This window comes from Hemicordylus capensis, chromosome 5, assembly GCF_027244095.1.
Source record: "Hemicordylus capensis ecotype Gifberg chromosome 5, rHemCap1.1.pri, whole genome shotgun sequence".
NCBI classification, from domain to species: Eukaryota; Metazoa; Chordata; class Lepidosauria; order Squamata; family Cordylidae; genus Hemicordylus; species Hemicordylus capensis.
Genome location: NC_069661.1, coordinates 188,370,424 through 188,394,109, shown reverse-complemented (window position 1 = coordinate 188,394,109; position 23,686 = coordinate 188,370,424). Strand labels below are relative to the sequence as shown.

General features: G+C 45.1%; 1 protein-coding gene across 5 annotated transcripts in view; it reads right to left on the bottom strand.

The window, feature by feature from the left end:
• MDM2 (MDM2 proto-oncogene) overlaps window positions 1-16,671 on the bottom strand; it is a 30,430-nt gene extending 13,759 nt beyond the window's left edge. The window contains exons 1-5 of one of the 5 annotated variants that reach the window (XR_008308582.1): window positions 12,434-12,786; window positions 12,165-12,252; window positions 10,064-10,138; window positions 9,403-9,536; window positions 7,365-7,414 (exon numbers count right to left, since the gene is read on the bottom strand). Coding sequence is in view for 4 of the 5 variants with exons in the window: in XM_053256016.1 (XP_053111991.1) it covers window positions 7,365-7,414; window positions 9,403-9,536; window positions 10,064-10,138; window positions 12,165-12,252; window positions 12,434-12,621 (535 nt within the window). In the remaining variant the exon portion in view is untranslated. Of the gene's footprint in view, window positions 1-7,364; window positions 7,415-9,402; window positions 9,537-10,063; window positions 10,139-12,164; window positions 12,253-12,433; window positions 12,787-16,540 lie in introns of those variants that run through there. The other 4 variants (XM_053256015.1, XM_053256016.1, XM_053256014.1 and 1 more) reach the window with 4 other exon arrangements.
• Window positions 16,672-23,686: the final 7,015 nt, after the last annotated feature.

The following is a 23,686-nucleotide window of genomic DNA, read 5'->3' as shown; positions in this document are numbered from 1 at the left end:
GGTGTCACTTGGAGACTGTTGTTCTGCTAAGCGAGAGCTGAAGTGTAGAGTTCCACAAGGCTCCATACTGTCTCCAATGCTCTTTAATATCTACATGAAGCCGCTGGGCGAGATCATCAAGTTTGGTGCCGAATGTTATCAATACGTTGATGACACCCAGATCTACTTCTCCATGCCAACCTCATCAGTAAATGGCATATCTTCCCTAAATGCCTGCCTGGAGGCAGTAATGGGCTGGATGAGGGATAACAAACCTGAAGTTGGATCCAAATAAGATGGAGGTACTGACGGGGGGGGGGAGGTCAGGACCAGAGAGATGGTTTAGATCTGCCGGTTCTGGATGGGTTTACACTCCCCCTGAAAGATCAGGTACATAGCTTGGGAGTACTCCTGGACCCAAAGCTTTCCCTGGTCTCTCAGGCTGAGGAGGTGGCCAGGAGCGCTTATTGTCAGCTATGTCCATTTCTAGAGGCGAATGACCTTAAAATAGTGGTACATATGCTGGTAACTTCCAGGCTTGACTACTGTAATGCGCTCTACATGGTGCTGCCTTTGTATGTAGTGCGGAAACTACAATTGATACAGAATGCGGCAGCCAGATTTATCTCTGGGACAACACAAAGGGACCACATAACACCAGTGTTAAAAGAACTGCATTGGCTACCGATATGTTTCCAGGTGAAATACAACCAACAGGTTGCTTACCTGTACCCTGTTTCCCCGAAAGTAAGACCTACCCCGAAAGTAAGACCTAGTAGTAATTTCTGATGTACCGCTAATATGCCCTTGTGCATTTTGGGGGGCTAAAATTAATATAAGACACTGTCTTATTTTCGGGGAAACATGGTAACTTATTATCTCTGTGGGGGATCCACAGTCACTCACAACTGGGTCTTCTGCGACCTGGAAGAATCTTTAACTCCATTTAGGCGCTCGCTGGCCCTTTAAGGCATAGTGACATTGGAACCTACAAAGCAGGCTGTAGAGCACCTCCCTCTTCAGTTCCTGAATCAGCCGCTGCGAAATGACTGACAACACTGAGAGATAGAGAGAACAACAGACAAAGCACAGCAGCACATGTAAGTAAACAGGTCATGCTAAGCTAGCAGAGGGACGGCTGGGCACATGTTGTAAGTGACCATGGATTCCCACAGAGATAATCAGGTAAGCAACTTGTTTATCTCTGTAGGGATCCGTGGTCCCTCACAACTGGGTGAGTGACTAGCTCCCGTAAAGAGGAGGTGGGTGCTAGCGGTTACAATACCTTCTTTAGGACAGCACGACCAAAATTAGCCTCTGAAGCAAAACGCAAGTCCACAGCATAGTGTCCACAGCATAGTGACAAAAGGCAGGTCCAGATACCAGGTGGCAGCCCTGAAAATGTCCTTCATACTAATGCCCAACATGTGGGCATCTGAAGTAGCCATGGCTCTAGTGGGATGTGCACTGATCTTGGAGTACAGTTGAACGCCTTGCTTCTTATAACAAAAGATGATCAGTTGAACCAGCCAGCTGGACAATCTTTGCCTTGAAATGGCTAGTCCCTTACTAACTCCTGCATAAGAGATGAACAGAACGTCTGAACACCTTTGTCCAATCTAGGAAATAAAAGAGACATCTACGGACATCTAGGGCATGGAATGTTCGAGAGGCGTAGATGGGTTACAGAAGAACGTAGACAGCACAATTAATATGAAAATCTGATACAATCTTTGGGCAAAAAGCAGGATGCGATCGTAGGATCACCTTATCCAGGTAAAACTTAGTATATGGTGGGTCAGCCCTTAAAGCAGTAAATTCATTCACACGTCTTGCAGACGTGATAGCCATCAGAAAGGCAGTTTTTAGGCATAGTAGCTTCACAGAAAATGACAATGGAGGTTCAAAGGGGGCCTCCATGAGTGTGAACAGCACAAAGGAGAGACTCCAAGGCTCAACTGGTGTCCACACTGGGGGGTACAAGTTGTTTACCCCCTTCAAAAAATGTTTGGAGTCAGGGTGAACAAAAACCGACTTGCCGTCCCAGCCTGTGTGGTGGGCAGATAGCAGCGAGGTGAACTTTGAAGGAAGAGTTTGAGAGGCTCAAGCCCTTGAGAGAGGCAAGGTAGAGGAGTATTTGGCATATTGAAGCTTGGAGTGGGTCAAACGCTTTAGAGGATGCAGAACACTTCCATTTGCACTTTTAATCATGTCGTGTGGAGGCCTTTCTCTCATTAATTAGGATTTTGTCTAGAAGTTCAGCCTCCACACTGTGAGCAAGAGGGTCCGAAGAGCATGCTATAGGATTAGCCCCCCGTCTCTTGTGAGAAGATCCCGTTGAGGTGGGAGGAGAAGGTAGGACCCTTTGGACAGCTGGAGGAGAGCCGGGAACCAGGGTTGCCTTGGCCCATCAGGGTTGCCTGGGCAGACTAGGGTGCACTGTGTATGTTCTTGTAGTACTTTCCCCACCACTCTGGACATTAGTGGGAAAGGGGGTGGGGGAAAGGTAAAACATTTTGTCTTTCCACTGCAGCTGAAAGACATCCCCCAGAGAATTTTGGCTGGCGCCTGCCCTAAAAGACAACAAAGGACATTTTGCACCATAGCATACAAGTCAATAGTAGGGACAACCTAAGAGTCAAAGACATCTGACAGAGTAGTCATTTAACTCCCATTCATGGAGGCTAGAAAGGGAGAGGTCCAGACTAAGTGAGTTAGCCAAGATGTTATCTTTCCCCTTAATATTTATTGCCAAGGAGAGGATGTCAATTCTCAGGCACCATTCCCATAACTGTAATGCAAGAGTATTCAGGGACTTGGATATATGCCTCCCTGATGATTTAGGTAGACAATAGCCATAGTATTGTCGATGTGAACCTGAACCGCTCGGCCCTGGAGAACAGGTAGGAAGGCCTTGAAAGCAATGAACACTGCCAAGAGCTCTAAAAAGTTAATATGGAGCTCCTGTTGCTGGGAGTTCCAAAGGCCCCCTTGCCCATAGGGAACCACAGTGAGCACCCCAACCCTGTATGGAAGCATCAGTAGTTACTGATATTGTGGGGTTAAGTTCAAGGGGTTAAGAGACCCCTTGAGAAAGAGAATCTGGCAGGGACCACCAGAGTAGGTCTTGCAACACATTCTCTGGAATGGCCAACCATTTGTTCCAATTGTCTAGGTTCGGTCGAAAAACCAACAACAGCCAGAGATGTAGTCTCTGCATCCATAAACGTGTTCACCACCGTTGTGGTACATGAGGCCATAAGGCCCAGCAGATGCTGGGCAGATCAAGCCCGTTGTTGGGAAGTTGTGTGAAAGGCAACCGTGGATGAAATAGCCTGGATGTGTTCTACAGGCAAGTATGCATGTTTCTCCTCTGCATCCAAGATGTACTGGATGGCACGCTGGGGGGTTAATACTGATTTCTTCCAATAGACCCTTAGCCTCAGATTTACCGGGAGAGAGAGAAAGAACGAACTTTAGGCTGAACAGCAGAATAGATCTTTTTTTTTTTTTTGCCGTAAAAAGCCAGTCATCCAGTTATGTAAAAACAGATACACCTTGAATGCGAAGGTAGGCGATGACAGCTGCCATGCACTTAGTGAAAACTCTTGGAGCAGTACAGAGGCCGAATGGGGCCTTGTACTGATGGGCATTAGTGCCCAGGCAGAAACACAAGAATTGGCAATGTCAAGGCCTTATGGAGATGTGGAAGTATGTGTCCTTCAAATCTAAGGACACAAACCACTCCTCCTCCCACAATAGTAGTAGCCAAGTAGCTGTACACAGGATCTGTGACAGTTTCTTCAGGAGGAGGAACTTCCAAGCCTAGAGCCTTTGCCATCTCGGATTAACACGCAATAAGGTTCGGTTTCTTCAGAAGGGGAATTCGATGACTGAGTTCCCACTGAGTCATCAAGTGAAGTTCCTAAGGGCACCTCAGCAACGTCTGAGTCCAGATCAAATGGGTATGAGGAGTCCCCTTTGGAATCAGGGTCTTGTGGAACAGAGTCCCTTGGTATAGGTTGTGAAGGGAGAGCTGGTGATGCAGTCAGTTGGAGGTGCAGGGCGTACAGGAACAGCAGCCATTGGGGTAGTAGACGGCTGTGGCTGTTCTGGAGGTTCAGGAGCAGATGACACTGGCACTACTGGTGTGGGTGGCGGCACCCTAGGCAGCAGTGTGGCAGTCCTAGAAGGTGCAGGTGGTATGGCCAGTCTTTTGAAAGGATTAGCAGTTTGCACATCAAAGGGGTCAGTTATATCCCCCCTGAGACGCATCTGTATTCCTGAAAGTCATAGGTTCAGGCAGGTGAGTTATACATGGAATGCGAACGTCATTCCCTGGCTCTGAAACATGGTGAGTCAAAAGCCCCCAGAGAACTATTATAATCAAGAGGGTCAACAGGGACATGAGAGGCAGAGAAATGGAACCCCTCCTTCCAAGGTGCAAATGGAGGGCAGGTTGGAATAAAGGGAGTAGGACTGCCTGTCGATATCTTAAGGATTTGCACAGGGGACTGTGGTTCATCCCCAACAAGCCCTTGCAACAAGAAACCTTTAAAGGTGGTATCTGAAGGAGGTCTACTTCCTCCCAGAGTAGTGCTTGCAATGCACGAGAGTCTAACGAGGGTGTTACTGGTACCGATGGAAAACCATGAGGTGAATATGCAGGAGTTGAGGTTTGAGAAATGACAATAGGTGAATGAAGGTGGAGCTGAAGCAACAGGTGAGATTCTATGAGCAGTGGTGGCAACTGGAGCCAAAGAAGTTGTAGTTGTCGATGGCGTAGAGGTCGGAACTCTTGATGGCGAATGTGTTGGCGCAGATTGCAGAGTCAACGTCAAACCCATGCCAATTGACACTGATAGCGAATATACTGGTGCCGAAGGCCTTGGAACCGAAGTACTCGACATCGAGCCAGTTCTGACCAAAGTTGATGGTCCCGAAGAGCTTGGTTCCGATAAGGATCCCGACGCTGACATGGTCCTGATTGACAAAGGATGAATTGAAGAACAGGACATCTCAGGCTGAGCTGATGAAGGCAACTTTGTCTTTGTTGATGGGGTCGAGCCTGGCACTGATTTAGACCTATCCGGCGCTCAGGCCATTACAGTAGAGGTCGTAGAAGGAGGGTATATCTCCTTTTTTTTGTGGGGCACTCCCAACACGGAGCAATGGCAATTATGTTTATGTTTGTGTGATCGCTCTCATCCTCTCTCCTGAGGCTTTTTAAAAGTGGAAGATTCCAATGTCAAGGGTAGCTAAGCCTTTGAGGTCAACGCCGATGGCACCGACTGGACAGACACCGTGGTTTTTGGTGGGGATGGAGGACTCTGTCTCAGTGTCCCCGGCCAGAGAATATTTTCATATAATGAAGCCTTAAGGCAAAATTCTGGACTTAGGGTGGGTTTTATTTTTAAAAGATAAACATACTTTGCATGTACTAGTATTGTGCGAGTCACCCAGGCAGATGAGAAAATCAGAATGCCCATCGGAGGAGGGCATTGTGCCCTTGCAAGTTGCACATCTCTTAAAACTTTTAGGGTTAGACAAAATCGAATCCAATAACCAGTCCAGAGTCAGCCGAGAAATAAGAGTAAGAAGCCAAAACCGAGGTAAAAACTAAGTCAGAGTCCAGAAAACAGTCCGTGGTCAGAAAAACAAGTAAGCTCAGCCAAGTCAGTCCAAGTAGAAAAAGAATAGTCAGAAAACAGTCCATAATCACTAGAAAACCAGCAATATTAAACACAACTACAATCTCTTACAGGAACGAGGGAAAACAGGAGCAGATTCTTCCGGAAGCAATGTGAGCAGTAGACAAGAAGGAACTGAAGAGGGAGGCACTCTACAGCTTGCTTTGTAGGTTCCGATATCACTATGCCTTAAAGGGCCAGTGAGCGCCTAAACAGAGCTAAAGATTCTTCCGGGGTCCTCCTGCGAAGGCACAGAAGACCAGCTGTGAGGGGCCATGGATCCCTACAGAGATGTGCTGGTTCTTACCTATAAAGCCCTAACAGCTTAGGTCCAGGCTATTTAAGAGAGCGCCTCCTTTGTCATAAACCCTGCCACCTGTTACGATCTTCTGGAGAGGTCCAGCTCATTTGGTGGCGACCCAGGACCGGGCTTTCTCTGTAGCTGCCCAGGGTTTTGGAATATGCTCCCTACTGAAATAAGAACATCTTCTCCGTTTTTAGGAAGAACCTCAAGACTCTCCTGTTTTCGCACACAATTAGAATTTTTAATAATTTTTAAAATTTCATTTAATGACTATTTTATTCTTTTTTTATAATCGTGTATTTTAATCTGTGACTTAAATATTTTAAGTTTTGTACACCGCCTAGAGATATACTTATCAGATGGTATAGAAATACGATAAATAGATACAATAAAACAGGCATCCTCAAACTGCGGCCCTCCAGATGTTGCTAAACTACAACTCCCAGCATCCCTAGACACAATTTTTTGCAGCTGGGAATGCTGGAAGTTGTAGTTCAGCAACATCTGGAGGGCCGCAGTTTGGGGATGCCTGCAATAAAAGATGATGGTTGTCTGGTGCCCCCAGACTGCCACGTAGCTGCAGGATGATCCCTGCACCTCCAAGGTGGAAAGGAATTCAGCTCCAAAGTGGAGAAGGATTCAGGTCTCATTCATGGGCAGTGCCCCTCTTATCAAGGCAAGGGGCTGTGTGAGCAAAAAAAAAAGTAGAATTCTGCTCATGTAACACGATGTGCATGATGGAAGGCAGGTACATTATAGGCTTGGGTTCCACCAGAGATTTGGGGGTGTTCAGGCTAGATGTCTGCCCCAAGGTCATTTGCAATATTTAACAAAGAGAATCCCAATTCTCTCCTCCTCAAATTCACATTTGGACACATCAGATTTCTTAGTTGCCACATTAAAATATTAAACTATTTTATTCATAATTATTTGAAATAAGCTAGTAGATATTCCAATCTTAATAATCTGTTTTAATTGGCCCAGCACAAACAGAGGCCTGGGCCATCAGATCATCCAAATTGCTTATTAGATTATCTAATCTAATAACAGATTAACAAGCAATATTATTATTGCTTATGAGATAAATAATTATTTATCAGTTACTAATGAAATAGTAATTCACACTAGATAAAGCACATGAAGAATAAAGGATTTTCTTACTGCAACGTTTTGAATCATCTTACCCACCACAAATGCTGACGGAGCTGAGCTGGAGATCCTACTATGCAACCAATTCATCGAAGGCATCTCCTGTCTGCACTAGAGTTGCTGTCAAATCAAGCCAATTCCTACTGCATACGTTCTCTGCTATTCACTCATATTATTAACTTAAACAAAAAAGTCTAAATCCTTCCCCAGTCAGCTATAACAATAAGAGAAACCTAGCTTACCTTGCTGATTAATTGTCATCAGGTTTTTGGAAATCATCAGATATAGTTGCCTTGAAAGAGATAAAACAAAATGTTAGGTTTATAGTGACCAATTATTTATATTTTTCAGGAAGTTATCCTCAGACAGATGAGATAATACTGAAACACTGTAGAGTGCTTGGGCAGCATTGCCTCTTAAGAAAACAAGGAAAATACACCTGTCCCACCACCTTTAAGAGCAATTCACACCATGTTATGAAGTCAAGCTCACCCCACCATTTACCTTAATTCCAGAGAAAGCTTCACCTGCATTATTTCTGTTTGACTGTTAAAGGCACAGAAGCAACAGTTCACCTCCCTGCCCACACCACCACCCACTTTTTAAAGGCAGAGTCCTGTATGCATCTGTCTACATTAATATATTTATCCTTTAATTCAAGAGACTACCAAGAACTAGAATTGCAGTCTTTTGCGAAGTTGTTGGGTAGAGACTGAAAGCTTACAGAATCATTAATTCTCTAACCCAAGTAGACAGTGATATTTAAGAGCCTTCCTACCCCAGTCTTGTCTTTAATCATTCACCTGGCTGCCACTGGCAGGGCTTATGTCTGTTTAATTTTCCTCCTCACTGTACTTCCAATTCACTGCTTATTGATTATGGACTGCACCAATTAATCAACTTCTGATTATCTGTTCCACTGACAATGAATTAGCAAGGTAAGCATCAGTGGCTTCAGCTGCACTTTAAGCACAAGTAATATTCCCAGTGACCAGCTCCTGCCAGTAACTACATTTCCCCCTCGAGAATGTGCCAGGAAATGACCCTATGTCACATGGCTGGCACATTCTAGAGAAAGGGAGCTTAAGCTGGGGTTTAGAGGCACCATGTGGGAGATCTAAGTGGTCTGTGGAAATCTTTGCTGCATTGAATTTAATTTGTTTCCTCGTAAGCCAGAATAAAGCTCTTGAAAAATAACTATCCCGTGCACTTATTTTTTAATATTTACTGAAAATAAGTTATATAAATGGGGTTGGGTCCATGGATAATACTTGAGGATCAGGAGTTATGTAGGTGCAAAAAAAGTTAAGAACCGCTATTTGGGGGTGGGGTGGAAAGGGTGTCTGGCAGGGGCCAGTTGCCAGAAACATGATCAGTACTTCAAAGTGCAGCTGAAATCACTACCATCTTCAGAGGCATAGTGGGGGGGAAATAAAGAGGTCCCAACAATTTCATCAACAAAGGTAACCCCTGAAGCACGTGAATACAAAATTTTGCAGGTAGGCAAGTTTTGGGGGCTTCCCTTTTGCTGCTACCAAATAAGAAGTAGTCATTTTTTGGTCTTACTTTACTATTATTTGGTGGCAGCAATAAGCAGAATTTAGGTCCAGAAGTGAAGCTCGATTAACTAGCCTTTCTATTCTAATCCAGTTTACCAGTGATCCCCAGGGTGCGGAGCAAGAAAAGGGGCAAACAACGCTAGGTAGATCAGCAAAATATTTTCTCTGTTCACTGCAAGATTGGGGGTTATTCAACACAGGCAATAGAGATGCAAACTCAGAGCTGCCCATGGCAGTGAATATGAAAATCTTTAGTGTATCAGAACTATGTATGCCCAGTTTCAAAGTGTGTCAGAACTGTGCAAATTGAAAGAAAATGCACCCTCCGCCACCATTTTCAATGTATGTACAATAAAGCACTCTCAGAAGAATCCACTGGATCAGAAAAAATGTGAGGAAATGAAGACACACTCTTACAGCCCATGCACAATGTATTATCAATAGTACAGACATCATTTATTTGTACAGGATCAAATTGTGGTCTTCCCAAAAGTTGGAGCCCTGCCCCCCACCTATTGTAGACAGTAGCTATACAAACTATTCTATGGAACTATTAAGGCAAGAGAGCTGAACAAACAAAAGGATATATTTAGTACAAACATACAATCAAGTTTTCTACCACACACACCTTATGTGATGTGCACATAAGAACACATCAACAAAGCTGCAAGCCAGAACATGCTTCCAGCATTTAATACAAAGTTTTAAGAAATATGTTTACCTGTGTTCTTTTACAGAAAAGCTCTGTACTCCAAAGAGATCACCAAGAAGATCATTTGCACAGTTGACAATATGCTGCTGGTTTTCATCATATAGATGTTTAGACATAATATATTGACCAATATAGAATATTACCTATAAAAGCAAATATTAAAAAAACAAACCCAACTTTTATAGAACAGGATAACCATAGCAGAATTTGCAGTTTATTTCCTGCAAGATTGCTTACAATATTACTATGTAAATTTTAGACTTAAAACCAGTTTCCAGCATAGGTATGATCAAAAAATAGATCCTAGGATGAGGCTATGCAGGTAAGGAGGTGGGGGCAGGACTATGCAGAAAAAAGCAGGCTTCATTCTCAGTGTATGGAGATACTAGGGAGAGAGAGCAGGTTTAGCTCCCATTCCAATAATATCCCCAGAGGCAAGCCTTTACACTTTCTCATAAGTTAAGTCGTTCACTCCTATGGCGTGAAGTAAAGTACTTCACTTGGAGATGCTATTCAAATGAAGGCAAAATGAGGCCTTTTCCCTCAACTTAACAATTTTCTTCATTCTAGTGTTACAATAATCCAAGAGTGTAGTTCAGGGGGTGGAGAACAAGCCCAAACTATCAGATACATACTCCTGTCTATATTTATTGCAGTAAATATAACTCACCTCCTTCATAGTAAAAGTATCTTTTTGTGCACCAGCAAACTTTAGAAGCTGCAACAGCAATGGTGTGGGTTTGACCTGAAAATACAAATCAGAGTTTACTTAAAAAAATAGTTCAAGAAGCTAGAATAATTTTATAAACTGAGGATCCAGTCCTGTAGGATTTATTTTTAAATAAAAGGCAGTCTTACTACTGCAACAGCAAGAGATTATCTAAGACAGGGATTCTCAAAGTTGGGTCCCCATATGTTATTGGACTTCAACTCCCATAATCCCTAGCCCCAGTGGCCTTTGGTTGGGGATTATGGGAGTTGAAGTCCAAAAACATCTGGGGACCCAACGATAAGAACCCCTGATCTAAGATCACCTGCAAAAGTACAAAGTGAAGAGCGCCTTACACTATCTTAAAGAGAGAGAGAGAGAGAGAACACACTCAATATCAATATATAAATACCAATTCTTTAAAAAAGCTAATTTCAGAACTATAAAACCAGGACCTATTCATTCATTCCCTTAGATGAGAAACATTTCATGCAGGCAAGGGCAGGGGACTAGCAGTAGCTCTAAGGAGCTAGGTCCTTACCTGCTCCTCTGCAGCCCCGCTGCTGTTCGGGTTATAGTGCTGTGTTGCTGAAAAGAATATACGCAGCTGCTTCCTTGTTCCCAGCAGCCTGTGCATGGCACTGGCACGTACATGGCGTGCCTGCACAAACACCATATACATGCTGATGCCGCGTGCAGGATGCTGGGAACAAGCAAGCAGCCACACACATTTTTTTCAGCAACACAGAATGGTGGTGGGGCAGTGGAGGAGCAGGTGAGGACCTGAATACCTGCTCCTTAAAGTTACCGCTCGCCCCCTGCCAAAATGTTTCAGCTGCAGCAACTCAAACCATTTCGATGCTCTAATTAGAGCCACCATAATGATTCATGCACATGCCTAGAATCCTGCCCAGGTGGCAAAGAAATAAGTGCATGTGTATAACCCTACAAACACTGAGCAATACATGACACAGGTGCTGCACTCATCCAATTCAAGCCACCTCTCCATCTTTTGAGGGGGAAAGTTCACACAAATCAACACACACAAAAACCCTTTATGTAAGATGTCTAATATACTTAAAGCTATTTCAGTTTTGTTTTGTTTTTTAAAATTAAGTGTCAAGTGCCTATAAATCATACTACTGCCTGCCTTTGTACACACTGGCCAGAAGACCAGAATGCAAGACCAGGTGGGAGCTCTACTTACTAAAAAAAACTTGGCAGAAAACTACCTATATGTTTCCTTATGTTTTTGTAAGGAAGAGTGCTAAATTTACTTATTATTTTTAAATGAAAGCTGGAAATTCATGGCTATAGCCTTGCTGGAGGGACATACATCTACACCTGCTCCATACATGGAGCAACAACATATGGAAATTGTGACATATGTGACAGCACATATGGAATGTTGAAGGAAAGAGAAGAAGAGGACGGTGAGCAGCAAGGTGGATGGACTCTATTACGAAAGCAATGAATGCACCACTGAGAGACCTTAAAGGCCACATTGAAGACAGATCATCCTGGAGAGAATCTATGTGGTCACTAAGAGTTGACACCAACTTGACAGCACTTAAATCAATCAATCAATCAATGGAAAGCATCCTCGGCCAAGTGAGCTGTGCCCATGGTTTGAGTCCAGATCAGTACAGTTAGGATACAACTCAAGGCACACCTTTCAAAAGTAGCTTAAAAGCTATAGACACCGATGATGTTTCAGACTACCCTTTCCAATTCAGTTCTTATGGATCCTTAGAAAGATAGACTGGGCAACTATCTTTCAAGAATCACAGAGAAAACAAACCAAGGTCTTTAGCCCCTAATGTAACAAACTCGGTAGTCAAAAGACGTATATGCAAGCGTTGAAATCAGGGTTTCCTAACCTTGGGCCCCCAGATGTTGTTGGACTACAACTCCCATCATCCCCAGACATGGCCTTTGTGGCTGAGGATGATGGGAGTTGTAGTCCAAAAATATCTGGGGGGCCGAGGTTAAGAAACCCTAGTTTAAATAACCACAGGTCAGGATTCCAAAACAAAACAATATATTCTTCCCGCCTACTGACCAATGCTTCTTGATCTGTACGGTTGATGCCTGATGTGCCCGCAGCAGTCTGGTCGGTGGTAGAAGCCATCTTAGTATTGCACGTTTGCCTGTTAGGAAGCGAGAAGGAGAAGAAAACAAAAGAGTTTAAGCGGCTACAGGCTGTAGTAGGCAGGGTGAGACCTGTCGGCAGCGGGAGAGTCCCTGCCCTGAAGCTGCGCCACGGAAACCCCCGTCTTCTCGGCTGCCATCCCACCCCCCCCCCAGCTTGGCCCTCCTGTTTGGCCTCACCCGATATGGCCCAGAGCGAGCGAAGAGACTGGACGACAACTCCCCGCCCGCGCCCCTCTTGCTACGAAGGGAGAGCGAGCGAGGGCCGCCTTTAAATAGCGCCGCCTGTGTCTACCTGCGACGTGGCCGTCCCCGGGCAAGCCCGGACTTAGTTCTTCTGCCAGCCGCGGCCCGACATGCCCGAGCATGACCCAGAGAGACGCGGAAACCGACGCTGAGTCAGTGCTCTGGGGGGTGGCGGCGGCCGGGGCCGCGGCGGGAGGGAAAAGAGGGAGCCGCCGCCGCCGCCGCCGCCATTTGATCTCTTCGCCTTCCCGGGTAACGTCCAAGCACCTCCCTCAGCAGCCCCCCCCCCCCTCCCTTTGTATCGGGCTGGGCTTCCTCCCAGCGCCCCCTGCTCCCCTGGGGGACGGGGAGGGCCCCCCTGCCCGGTGCCACTTCGCCTCTCGCGCTCCGCTCGCCCCCTCGCATACTCTGCTTTCTTCCAGTTTACGGGGCAGCCTCCTTCTGCACAGCCGCAGAGGCCCCACTCACGCCAAGCGCCGCCGCCATTTCGGGCCCGCCAACGCCAGACCACGCCAGGCCTCCCGCGGCAGCCGCCGAAGCCACTGGCTGCGCGCTCGAGGCTCTCTGGCGCCCCCCAGCGAGTGGCCTCCGCCCCTTCCGCACAGGACTTCCCTCCTGGACCCTCCTCGAGGGGTTTTACCAGCGGAACTTAGGTTGGACAGTTGGAGCGGCGTTTTTGCCTTGAGCTGAGGACGACTCGCTCTGGGCGCGACCCTGCAGTTTTAAAAAGACTTACGCGCCCAGGAAAAGGATAAAATGATAATAAAATGGGAGGAAAGGGCAGCTGTTCATTGCTGCCTCTCACTGTTCACTCACTAGGAGAGGAGAGCTGGTCTTGTGGTAGCAAGCATGACTTGTCCCCTTAGCTAAGCAGGGTCTGCCCTGGTTGCATCTGAATGGGAGACTTGATGTGTGAGCACTGCAAGATACTCCCCTCAGGGGATGGAGTCGCTCTGGGAAGAGCAGAAGGTTTCAAGTTCCCTCCCTGGCTTCTCCTAAGATAGGGCTGAGAGAGTTTCCTGCCTGCAACCTTGGAGAAGCCGCTGCCAGTCTGTGAAGACAATACTGAGCTAGATAGACCAATGGTCTGACTCAGTATATGGCAGTTCCTGTGACATGATGGGAGAACTTTAAAGGGTGAATTTTGGTCACTGGATTTGCCTGTGGCGAGCTCCCTATGCAGAAGAAAGTCCATGACTCAGTATCGTTTCGAGTTCCGTGACTCAGATTGCCCATAGATTCAAACGGATAACGCACACTTTCCTCTACCTTGTCAGACACATAGCCTGCTTCAGACTTCAGTGCCACGTTAAGGACCCTCGGGTCCAGGGTACTTAACTAAGAGAGCGCCTTTTCTGACAGGAACCCTGTCGCTGCCTATTAAGGTCATCTGGTCCGGTTACGGTTGCCTGTCCCACGCCTCGTTTGGTGGCAACTCGGACCGGCCTTCTCTGTGGTGGCCTTGGGACTCTCGAATATGGTCCCTGTCAAAATAAGAGCATCTCCTCCGTTTGTTTTTAGGAAGACCCTCAAGACACACCTGTTTTTTTCAGACTTTCTTTTAACTGAAATTAATTTTAAACTGAGTAATTGTTTTTATCCCATCCCAAGAGATTGTTTTAACTTTTTATTCTGTGAAATTGTTTTAATTTTTTTTACTCTGTTTTATTATATCTGTCTGTTATTTTTAAATTGTGTACACCACCCAGAGATGCACATATCAGGCAGTATATACGTTTGACAAATAAATAGATAAAAAGCAAACCCTACAGAAGTCAATGGGGTTTATGTCCAAGTAAAAGCACACAGCATTGCATGCACACACATTCATTTACATACACAGAACATGCCTATTGATACGTACATACATATATTCACACAAACACAAGGCCAATTTGAGCCATAAATCTGAATTGGCCCCAGCACATGTGATAAGGCAGGGTGTCCCTCTCACTCTCCTCGTGAGCCAGCCTGCAGACTCATAATCATGTGGTTTGTTGTGCTTACATTGTGTGTGTGTGAGTGAAGGATTGGATGAAGCACCTCCCCACACATTATAGGTCTGTGTACCCGGAAGGGGTGAGATGTGTGTGCTTGGCTCGTCCCTTATTTTATTTCTCTATCTATCTATCTATCTATCTATCTATCTATCTATCAAATATGTAGACCGCCCCAAACTTTTGTCTCTGGGCAGTTTACAATAACATAAAACCAGTTAAAAACATATACAAAAACTTAAAAACAATTTAACAATTTAAAAATAAACCAGGAATTAAAACTCAAAAATATTAGGAAGCTGAGAAAGCTTGGGCGAAAAGATGGGTTTTCAGGTGTTTTTTGAAAATTGCCAGAGATGGTGAGGATCATATCTCAGCAGGGGGCGCATTCCACAATCTCGGGGCACCGACCGAGAAGGCCCGTCTCTGTGTAGCCACCAAACGAGTTTGCAGTAACTGGAGATAGACCTCCTCAGATGACCTCAATGGGCGGTGGGGCTTGTAACGAAGAAGACACTTTCTTAAATACCCAGGGCCTAAGCCGTTTAGGGCTTTGTAAGTTATAACTAGCACTTTGTATTTTGTCCAGAAACCTATTGGCAGCCAGTGTAACTCCATCAGTAAAGGAGTAACATGGTCTCTCTGAGATGACCCAGAGACCAACCTGGCTGCCACGTTCTGAACCAATGGAAGTTTCCAGACTACGTACAAAGGCAGCCCCACATAGAGCACATTACAAAAGTCAAGTCTGGAGGTTACCAAAAGATGTACCACTGTTTTGAGGTAGTTGATCTAGAGAAATGGGAGCAGCTGGCATATCAGCCAGAGCTGATAGAAAGCACCCCTGGCCACCGCCTCAACCTGAGAAACCAGGGAGAGGTGTGAATCTAGAAGTGTTCCCAGACTGCAAACCTGTTCCTTTTGGAGAAGTGTGACCCCATCTAGAACAGGGAGATCAAAACCGTCTCTAGAGTCCTGATCCCACACAATAAGTACCTCCGTCTTATCTGGATTCAGCTTTAGCTTATTCCCCCTCATCCAGCCCATTACTGCTTCCAGGCAGGCATTTAGGGAGGATATGCCAGCTCCTGAAGAAGTTGACATGGAAAAGTAGATCTGGGTGTCATCAGCATACTGGTTACACCCAGCTCCAAATCCCCTGATGATCTTTCCCAGCGGTTTCATGTAGATGTTAAAAAGCACTGGAGAAAGTACGGAGCCTTGAGGGACACCATAAGCTCATTGAAGAGCAACAGTCTCCAATCGACACCAACTGGAATCTGTCCAAGAGGTAGGAGCGGAACCACTGTAAAACAGTGCCTCCCACCCCCAACTCCCACAGACGTTCCAGAAGGATACTATGGTCGATTGTATCGAAAGCTGCCGAGAGATCCAAAAGGATCAACAGAGTCACACTTCCTCTGTCAATTCCCAATTGAAGATCATCCATCAAGCCAACCAAGGCAGTCTCCACCCCATAGCCCACCCGAAAACCAGTTTGAAATGGGTCTAGATAATCAGTTTCCTCCAAGACCGCCTGGAGCTGAGAGGCCACCACCTTCTCAATGACCTTGCCCAGCCATGGGAGGTTGGAAACAGGCCTATAATTGCTCAGCTCTGAGGGATCTAATGCAGGCTTCTTTAAAAGAGGTCTAATGATTGCTTCCTTAAGACAAGGAGGCATCCTGCCCTCCCTCAGAGGATAATTATAATATGCAGGCAGGGCGAGCTTGGACATTTCCATTAATTAATTAATTTGATTTGATTTATATACCACCCTTTCAAAAATGTCTCAGGGAGGTTGACACAACTGCTTATAGCATGTTGGGTCTTAATCCCCTGCCATCAGCTGCACAGTGGGACACAGAAAGGGCAAAGTGCATTTCAAAGTGGGGACACAGAAAGGGCAAAGTGCATTTCTGGGTGTGAGAGAGCTGTATTTCACATGTTAGACTTCTGGAACAGAAATGGCGAGCATTTCTGTAGTTTTTCTGTGAGCATTTCTGTAAGCATTTCAAGCTACTTGTCTGGAGGGGGCACTCACCCCCTTGGACTCTGGAACCACCCTTGAAGATGCATGTAAGGCAGAAGCATGGAGAGTCCCAATCTGGCGTACACGGAATGAGGATTGCACAATACCCTTTTCTGTGGCCTTTCCATGGCAAGTTGTAGGCGTAGAGATAGATAGGGAGAAGAAGAGAATCAGTATCACAAATCCATGTGTAAAGTGCAAAATTACACACTGGCAACAGAGAAAGGCAATGTAATCTATGACAGCTTAATCCTATCAAATAGTGTGAACACAGGCAGGGCTGGCCAGCCAAATAGGCAAACTAAGCAGTGGCCTAGAGAAGGGATTCTCAGTGTTGGGTCCCCAGATGTTTTTGGACTTCAACTCCCATAATCCCCAACCAAAGGCCACTGGGGCTAGGGATTATGGGAGTTGAAGTCTAATAACATCTGGGGACCCAATGTTGAGAATCCCTGGCCTAGAGCATCAACAGCCTGGGTCACATGCCACTCATGCCAGCGCCCCCTGCAGGCATGCATATGCACCTCCCATTGCCAGGGTGGGCTCCCCATCCCGGGTGTTCACCCGCCCACTTCACTACCTCTGCCTGCCACATCACTTTATAATTATATTGTGGCACACGGTGATGTCATTATAAATGCACTGTAGCAGGCTGGCTGCCCAGAAGCAGCCCGGCGGCAGCAGCAGGCAGAGGCAGCAAGAACAGCAAGTGGATGGACAGACAACTGGGACCACCTGCCACTTGCTCTTCGTGCTACTTCTGCCTGCCACTCCTGCCTCACATCCGCCACACAGCAGCGCTTCATAATGACATTGCCGTGTTTCAGAGCGACATCATTATAATATATCATGGCAGGCCCGCTGCAGCAGGAGCAATGGATGGAGGCAGCGAGGCGGGTCACAGCGACAATCCTGCCTGCCTGCCCTCTGGAAGGTGCCCACCTGCAAGGGTGAAGGGGGCAAGGGGGCCAAAGCCAGGCTTCACCTGGGGTGCCCCCAATCTTTGGACCAGCCCCTCACATAGGTCATTAAAGTGTGACAGTTGGGAGATAATGGGTGTGCATATGAAATCTTGCTATTGCCTATACTAGGCTCATCAGTTGCACAAGAGGCTGGTTGCTGCCTAGGCATGTCCTCTGGCTAACCAGCAGCAAGGAAACCTCAAGGAAACTTTATCCTCACTGCGACAACACAGTCATTCAGGAATGGATTGTCCAGACAAGTCTGTTAAACACAAACCTCAAAGTCCAAACGCACAATAACTAGCATTTAAATAGTTGTCAGTTTGTCTAAAACGCTACTTGTACCTTTATCTCTTTCTAAGCACTGGAATGCTCCCTGACCTACATCTGACAGAACAAGATCCTCAGCAACAACCTTTGATCTTCTCGTACAAGTTGTATTTTCTTCTACTCTCCACCAAATTAAAATGTCAGAAATAATATAGCCTCAAAGATGTGTGCACTTAACTTTTAGCATCACAAATTTAAACCAGCCCTTAAACAAAAATAAAACCAATCCTTGCCAGTTATTTCAGCCAAAAGTGTTACTTGGTTAATCTACCAATTAAACTGATTAAAGTTTGCAGCCTTCACTATTAGCTTAATTAATTGTGCTACAATCAAACAACTAGAGAGGGAGCAAGTAATATAGAAACTGTAAACTGCTGCTGTTCAGCAAATGCAGTTGATTCCCTGAGCCATTTTTGGAAGGGCGGTATGTAAATCAAATCAATAAATAGACTTCATTGACATGAACTAGACTATAGTTGTATATAAATCCATGGGCAGTATACAAATGGATACTCCATGCATTAGCAGTATTGCAGCCACTGCATCCCAAAAAAGAAACAGCTAAACATATACAGAAAAAGAGAATGCAAAATCAGAACAAGAGAGAATAGTCTGTACTTGTAGCTGTTCTCATTATTAATATATTTCCATGATTAATACTCTTTAAAAGTCATGCAGTGATGACTTGCATACTTCTGTTTTCGTTACTTAACTAGCAAATGTCTTATTAATTACCAATAAGCATAACATTCGTTTGAGTGGTTAAGAATGCAAGCAATCTTCAGAAAGTAACTGGGTAAAACTTTGCCCCAAGTAATCCACCAGCAGGCAAAATATTTATTTCTGTAATTCCTACTACTTAACTTGCCTGGTTACACCCATTCCGCTTGCTTCCCCTTATAGATGGAATTATCTTCTAACAGACGTCACATGGCTGTTTGCTTTCCTCTTCCAATAAACTTCTTAAAACTTACCTTTTATCTTGACTTTTCCCTCCTGACAGCAGTTTTTACAAGAGGTGAAAAATAAGTTTTAATTTCAAGAAATGTACTTGTACAGGGCTGAATATCAACTGAATGTAGTATAAGATGGATTGGTTTGGACACCTGCATCCATCTGCTCCTTTGTCTTTTAGCAGGTATGGAACTTTCTCTGCATTTTTCTTTTGAGTTTGCTGCATAATCAGCCTTAACTGTCTCTCCTCATTGAGTCAGAAATATTAGTTCATTTTTGAAATACAGAGGATTTTAAAGTGGACAATGAAAGACAAGGCAATACTGTATATGCTTCGAGATGAAAGGTGAGGTTACAGCTTATGAAAGAGTCACAAAGCTTTGAAATAGTGCTGATCCTGCTAAGTAATTTATCAAATGATAATTTACTATTGAAAGACCAGCATGGTCTGTCTCGCTTTCAAATAAGGAACTGTGATCCCATTTCAGCATCATGTTTAGGGTAACCAGAAAAAAACGCAAATGAAAAAAGCCCACAAGAAAATTGCGCACAGAAAAAACCCCACTGTCATAAAAGTGCACAAGAAAAATGCACACACGGAGCATTGTTCACACCGAAAAATGCCCACATAGAAAATTGCTCACACTGAAAAATGCCCACATGGAAAATTGTTCACATGGAAAAATATGCACACATAGTAATTTGAAATGCGCATTTTAAAAATCTTGTTATAGTTTATTGTTTATTGTTATCTGTATTTTATCTTGTTATCAATATCTTATGATTAAAATATTTCATATTCATGCTCTGTCTTGAGTGCAAATGTTTGTAAGGGAAGAAGATATGAAGTAATTTTTAAAGTAAAGACAGAAAGATATTATTTTAAATTAAATTATGTATGTATTGAATTATGTAGGGGTGGAGCACAAGACCCTCCTAGGAGATCAAATCAGGCTGCTAATGCTTGCTGCTACTCCCCCTGCTGGGAAACAACTGGAATAGCAGCAGAAAGTTAAGCTAACCCTTTTTATGAAGCTGCTACTGCCGAGGAACTGCCAATCTGGATACAAATTCACAGGAGGTGCAACTGCACCCTTGCACCCCCCTTGATTCGCCGCTGGACTGGCACTCCATACAGACTCATTCCGAACGCATCAAAGAAAAGACGTTACTATGCTCCAATGCAAGAATTTTTCTGTGTGGGCATTTTTCCATGTAGGCATTTTTCGGTGTGAGCAATTTTATGTGTGGGCATTTTTTGGTGTAAGCAATTTTATGTGTGGGTAATTTTCTATGTGGGCATTTATGACAGTGGTTTTTTTTTTCCTGTGCACAATTTTCTTGTGGGCTTTTTTCATGTGCGTTTTTTTCATAGAACCCATGTTTAGAAATAGCTTGCTGGAAACAGTGCCATCTAATGGACACAAACAAGCCATGAAAATTCCAGTAACAAATTCAGAAAGAAAAACAGAGCAAACTATTTATCCAATTCCTCACAATTGTGTTGAAAATGTAAAACAAAAAACCAAAGCCACCTGAAATTCTCTCCACACCACATTTATATATTTAAAATATTTATATCCTGCACCTCTAGGGCAATCCTGTTTGGGGCGGCTCACAAAAATGTTCAATGTTCAAATAAAACATTAAGAAAATAAGTATAATGACTGAAAACAGGGCCCAAATAAAACCAGATTTAAAAGTTGAAAGTTAAAAAACTAAAAACCCACCGGGTATAGCTGCAGATAAAACACGAAAAAGCTTCTCTAAAATGGTGTGTTTTCAGATGCTTTTAAAAGTGGCTCAGCAAGGTTGGAGAGGACCCCCTGGAAAAAGGTGATGGGTGCCCCACTTCCTTTCCCTCTATTTGTTGCAAAGAGTGAAAAGTGAAGCAGTCACCCAACCTGTGCCCTCACCCCTCTTCAGAGGCCCAGGAACATTTGTCTCTCCTTGTTCAATTATAGCTGCACCCCTGCCGTTTAAACACCCTGAGAGAGGGAGAGCATGGCAATACAGTTTACTTAACTGCTATTCTAATCCTTAAGATTTTGTAGAAGGGCCTTGTTAAAACTGTATCAACTATTACTTAATGATTGATCTGAATCTGTTATTGGTGGTTTCTGATAGGAGTTTCAGGATAAAGGGAGGGTAATTTAATTACAGTATCAGAACCAGGGGTGTAGCTATAATTGAGCAAATAGGTTCAAAGAACCCGGGGGCCCCCAGCTCCACCCCTCCCTATTTTCTTCATTATCTCCCTCTCTCCGAGGGGCCACCAGAGAGAGGGGTGAACACAGGCCCCTTCTCCCCTAGCATATGCCTAGCTATGATCAGAACACTTAACAAGTGTCGAAATAACCTTGGTTGATACAATTAGCTGTTCAGCTTCAGGAGACTACCTGCGGACTCTATGGCTGCAGGTCAAAACCCCCATTTTATCGCAAATGAAACTGCCTCCCTCAGTTTAATAGCAGAGCACATATATGCAGGAGCTCCATGTGTCCCGGATAACAGAGTGGTCTACAGCATTGCATTTAGGATGTCGTTGAAGAAGAGAATCATGTACTAATGCAACTTAATGTACTACTGAATTCATTTCCCATAAGGCAGGGATTCGCAAACTTGGGTCCCCAGAAGTTGATGGGCTACAACTCACATCATCCCCAGCCTCAATAGCAGAAGGCCACTATGGCTGAAAATGATGGGAGCTATAGTTAGTGGAGGAGAGCTGGTCTTGTGCTAGCAAGTATGAATTGTCCCCTTTGCTAAGCAGGGTCTGTCCTGGTTTGCATTTGAATGGGAGACTACATGTGTGTGCACTGCACGATATTCCCCTTCGGGATGGGGGCCGCTCTGGGAAGAGCACCTGCATACAGAAGGTTTCAAGTTCCCTCCTCAGCATCTCCAAGATAGGGCTTTGAGAGACTCCTGCTTGCCACCTTGGAGAAGCCGCTGCCCGTCCGCGTAGACAAAAATAAGCTAAATGGGCCAATGGTCTGATTTGGCATGAGGCAGCTACCTATGGTCCAACAATATCGGGGGACCCATGTTTGAGAACCCCTGCCATAAGAAACCTGATACCATGAAAGTTACTTATTCTAGCTTTTTGCAGCTCCATACAAAACTTCTCACAGCAACACAACACCACACTCTTGCTTCAGAAATGGTGCCATAGGGAGCTGTACAAGTACCTACTAACCAGTGCAAACCCTGGAGCCCAATAATGACGAGCATGGACTTTTAAGTTTTCAGTACAAATGAACAGTAATTAATAATTACAGAGAACAGTTTGTTACAGGGCATGTGAAGGAAAGGCTTCTTTAACCCAGCCACTTAGGTCTACCTAGTACCCAAATGATGGATTGGCTTGCTCTGCACTCTGCTCCCGTGAGTTGTATTGTAGTAGTCGGGGGCACTCTCCCTTTCTACCTGCACGCCACATCTGGACTCTGGCCTATGCTTTCCATGTACTGAGGGGAGTTGCATGTGGCAGCCTGGGCAGGGAATTGGGGAAAGAGAGCTGTGTGGCTAGCAGTGGGCAGGTGGACACAGCCAGCAGTGGGTGTGGGGGTCAGTAGCCAGTGGCGGCATCCTCCATCCCTGCTGAACTGGCTTGCTTTGCTCATCATCCTTGTTGCTGAGACATTCAGTGGTGGGGTGGCAGGCAACTGCCCATGCTTCAATGAGAGGAGAGCTGGTCTTGTGGTAGCAAGCATGACTTGTCCCCTTAGCTAAGCAGGGTCTGCTCTGGTTGCATATGAAAGGGAGACTTGAAGGGTGAGCACTGTAAGATATTCCCCTCAGGGGATGGAGCTGCTCTGGGAAGAGCAGAAGGTTCCAAGTTCCCTCCCTGGCTTCTCCAAGATAGGGCTGAGAGAGATTCCTGCCTGCAACCTTGGAGAAGCCACTGCCAGTCTGTGAAGACAATACTGAGCTAGATAGACCAATGGTCTGACTCAGTATATGGCAGTTTCCTTTGTTTCCTAATGGACTATAATAGTTTTCATTTGCTGGTGAAGCAGCACGTGACCTAGGTCATCAGCACCCCTCTCTGCTTGGCACCCTAAGCAACTGTCTAGTTTGCCTAGTGGATGGGTCAGACCTGGATATCATACAAATTAGTTCCCCATTGTCCGGCAGAGCTGTGAGCATCAAGTAAAATGGCTTTTCTATGGCTGGGCCAATCAGCCCCTAAGAACAGCCCTGATGGATCAGGCTCAAGGCCCATCTAGCCCAGCATCCTGTTTCACACAGTGGCCCACCAGACACCTCAGAGAAGCCCACAGGCAAGAGCGGAGGGCATGCCCTCTCTCCTGCTGTTACTCCCCTGCAACTGGTACTCAGAGGCACCCTGCCTTTGAGGCTGGAGGTGGCCTATAGTCCTCCGACTAGTAGCCGTTGATAGAGCTCTCCTTCATGAAGTTATCCAAACCCATCTTAAAGCCATCCAGGTTGTTGGCTGTCACATCTTGTGGCAGAGAATTCCACAAGTTGCTTATGCGTCATGGGAAAAAGTACTTCCCTTTGTCGGTCCTAAATGTCCTGGCAATCAATTTCATGGGATGACCCCTGGTTCAAGTGTTATGTGAACATGTGAACACCAGAACACTCTATCCACTTTCTCCACACCATGCATGATTTTATAGACCTCTATCATGTCTCTCCACAATCGTCTTTTTCTAAACTAAATAGCCCCAGGTGTTGTAGCCTTGCCTCATAAGAAAGGTGCTCTAGGCCCCTGATCATCTTGGTTGCTCTCTTCTGCATCTTTTCCAGTTCTACAATGTCCTTTTTTAGATGTGGTGACCAGAACTGTATGCAGTACTCCAAGTGCAGCAGCATCATAGTTTTGTATAAGGGCATTATAATATTAGCAGTTTTATTGTCATTATAATATTAGCAGTTATTTTAT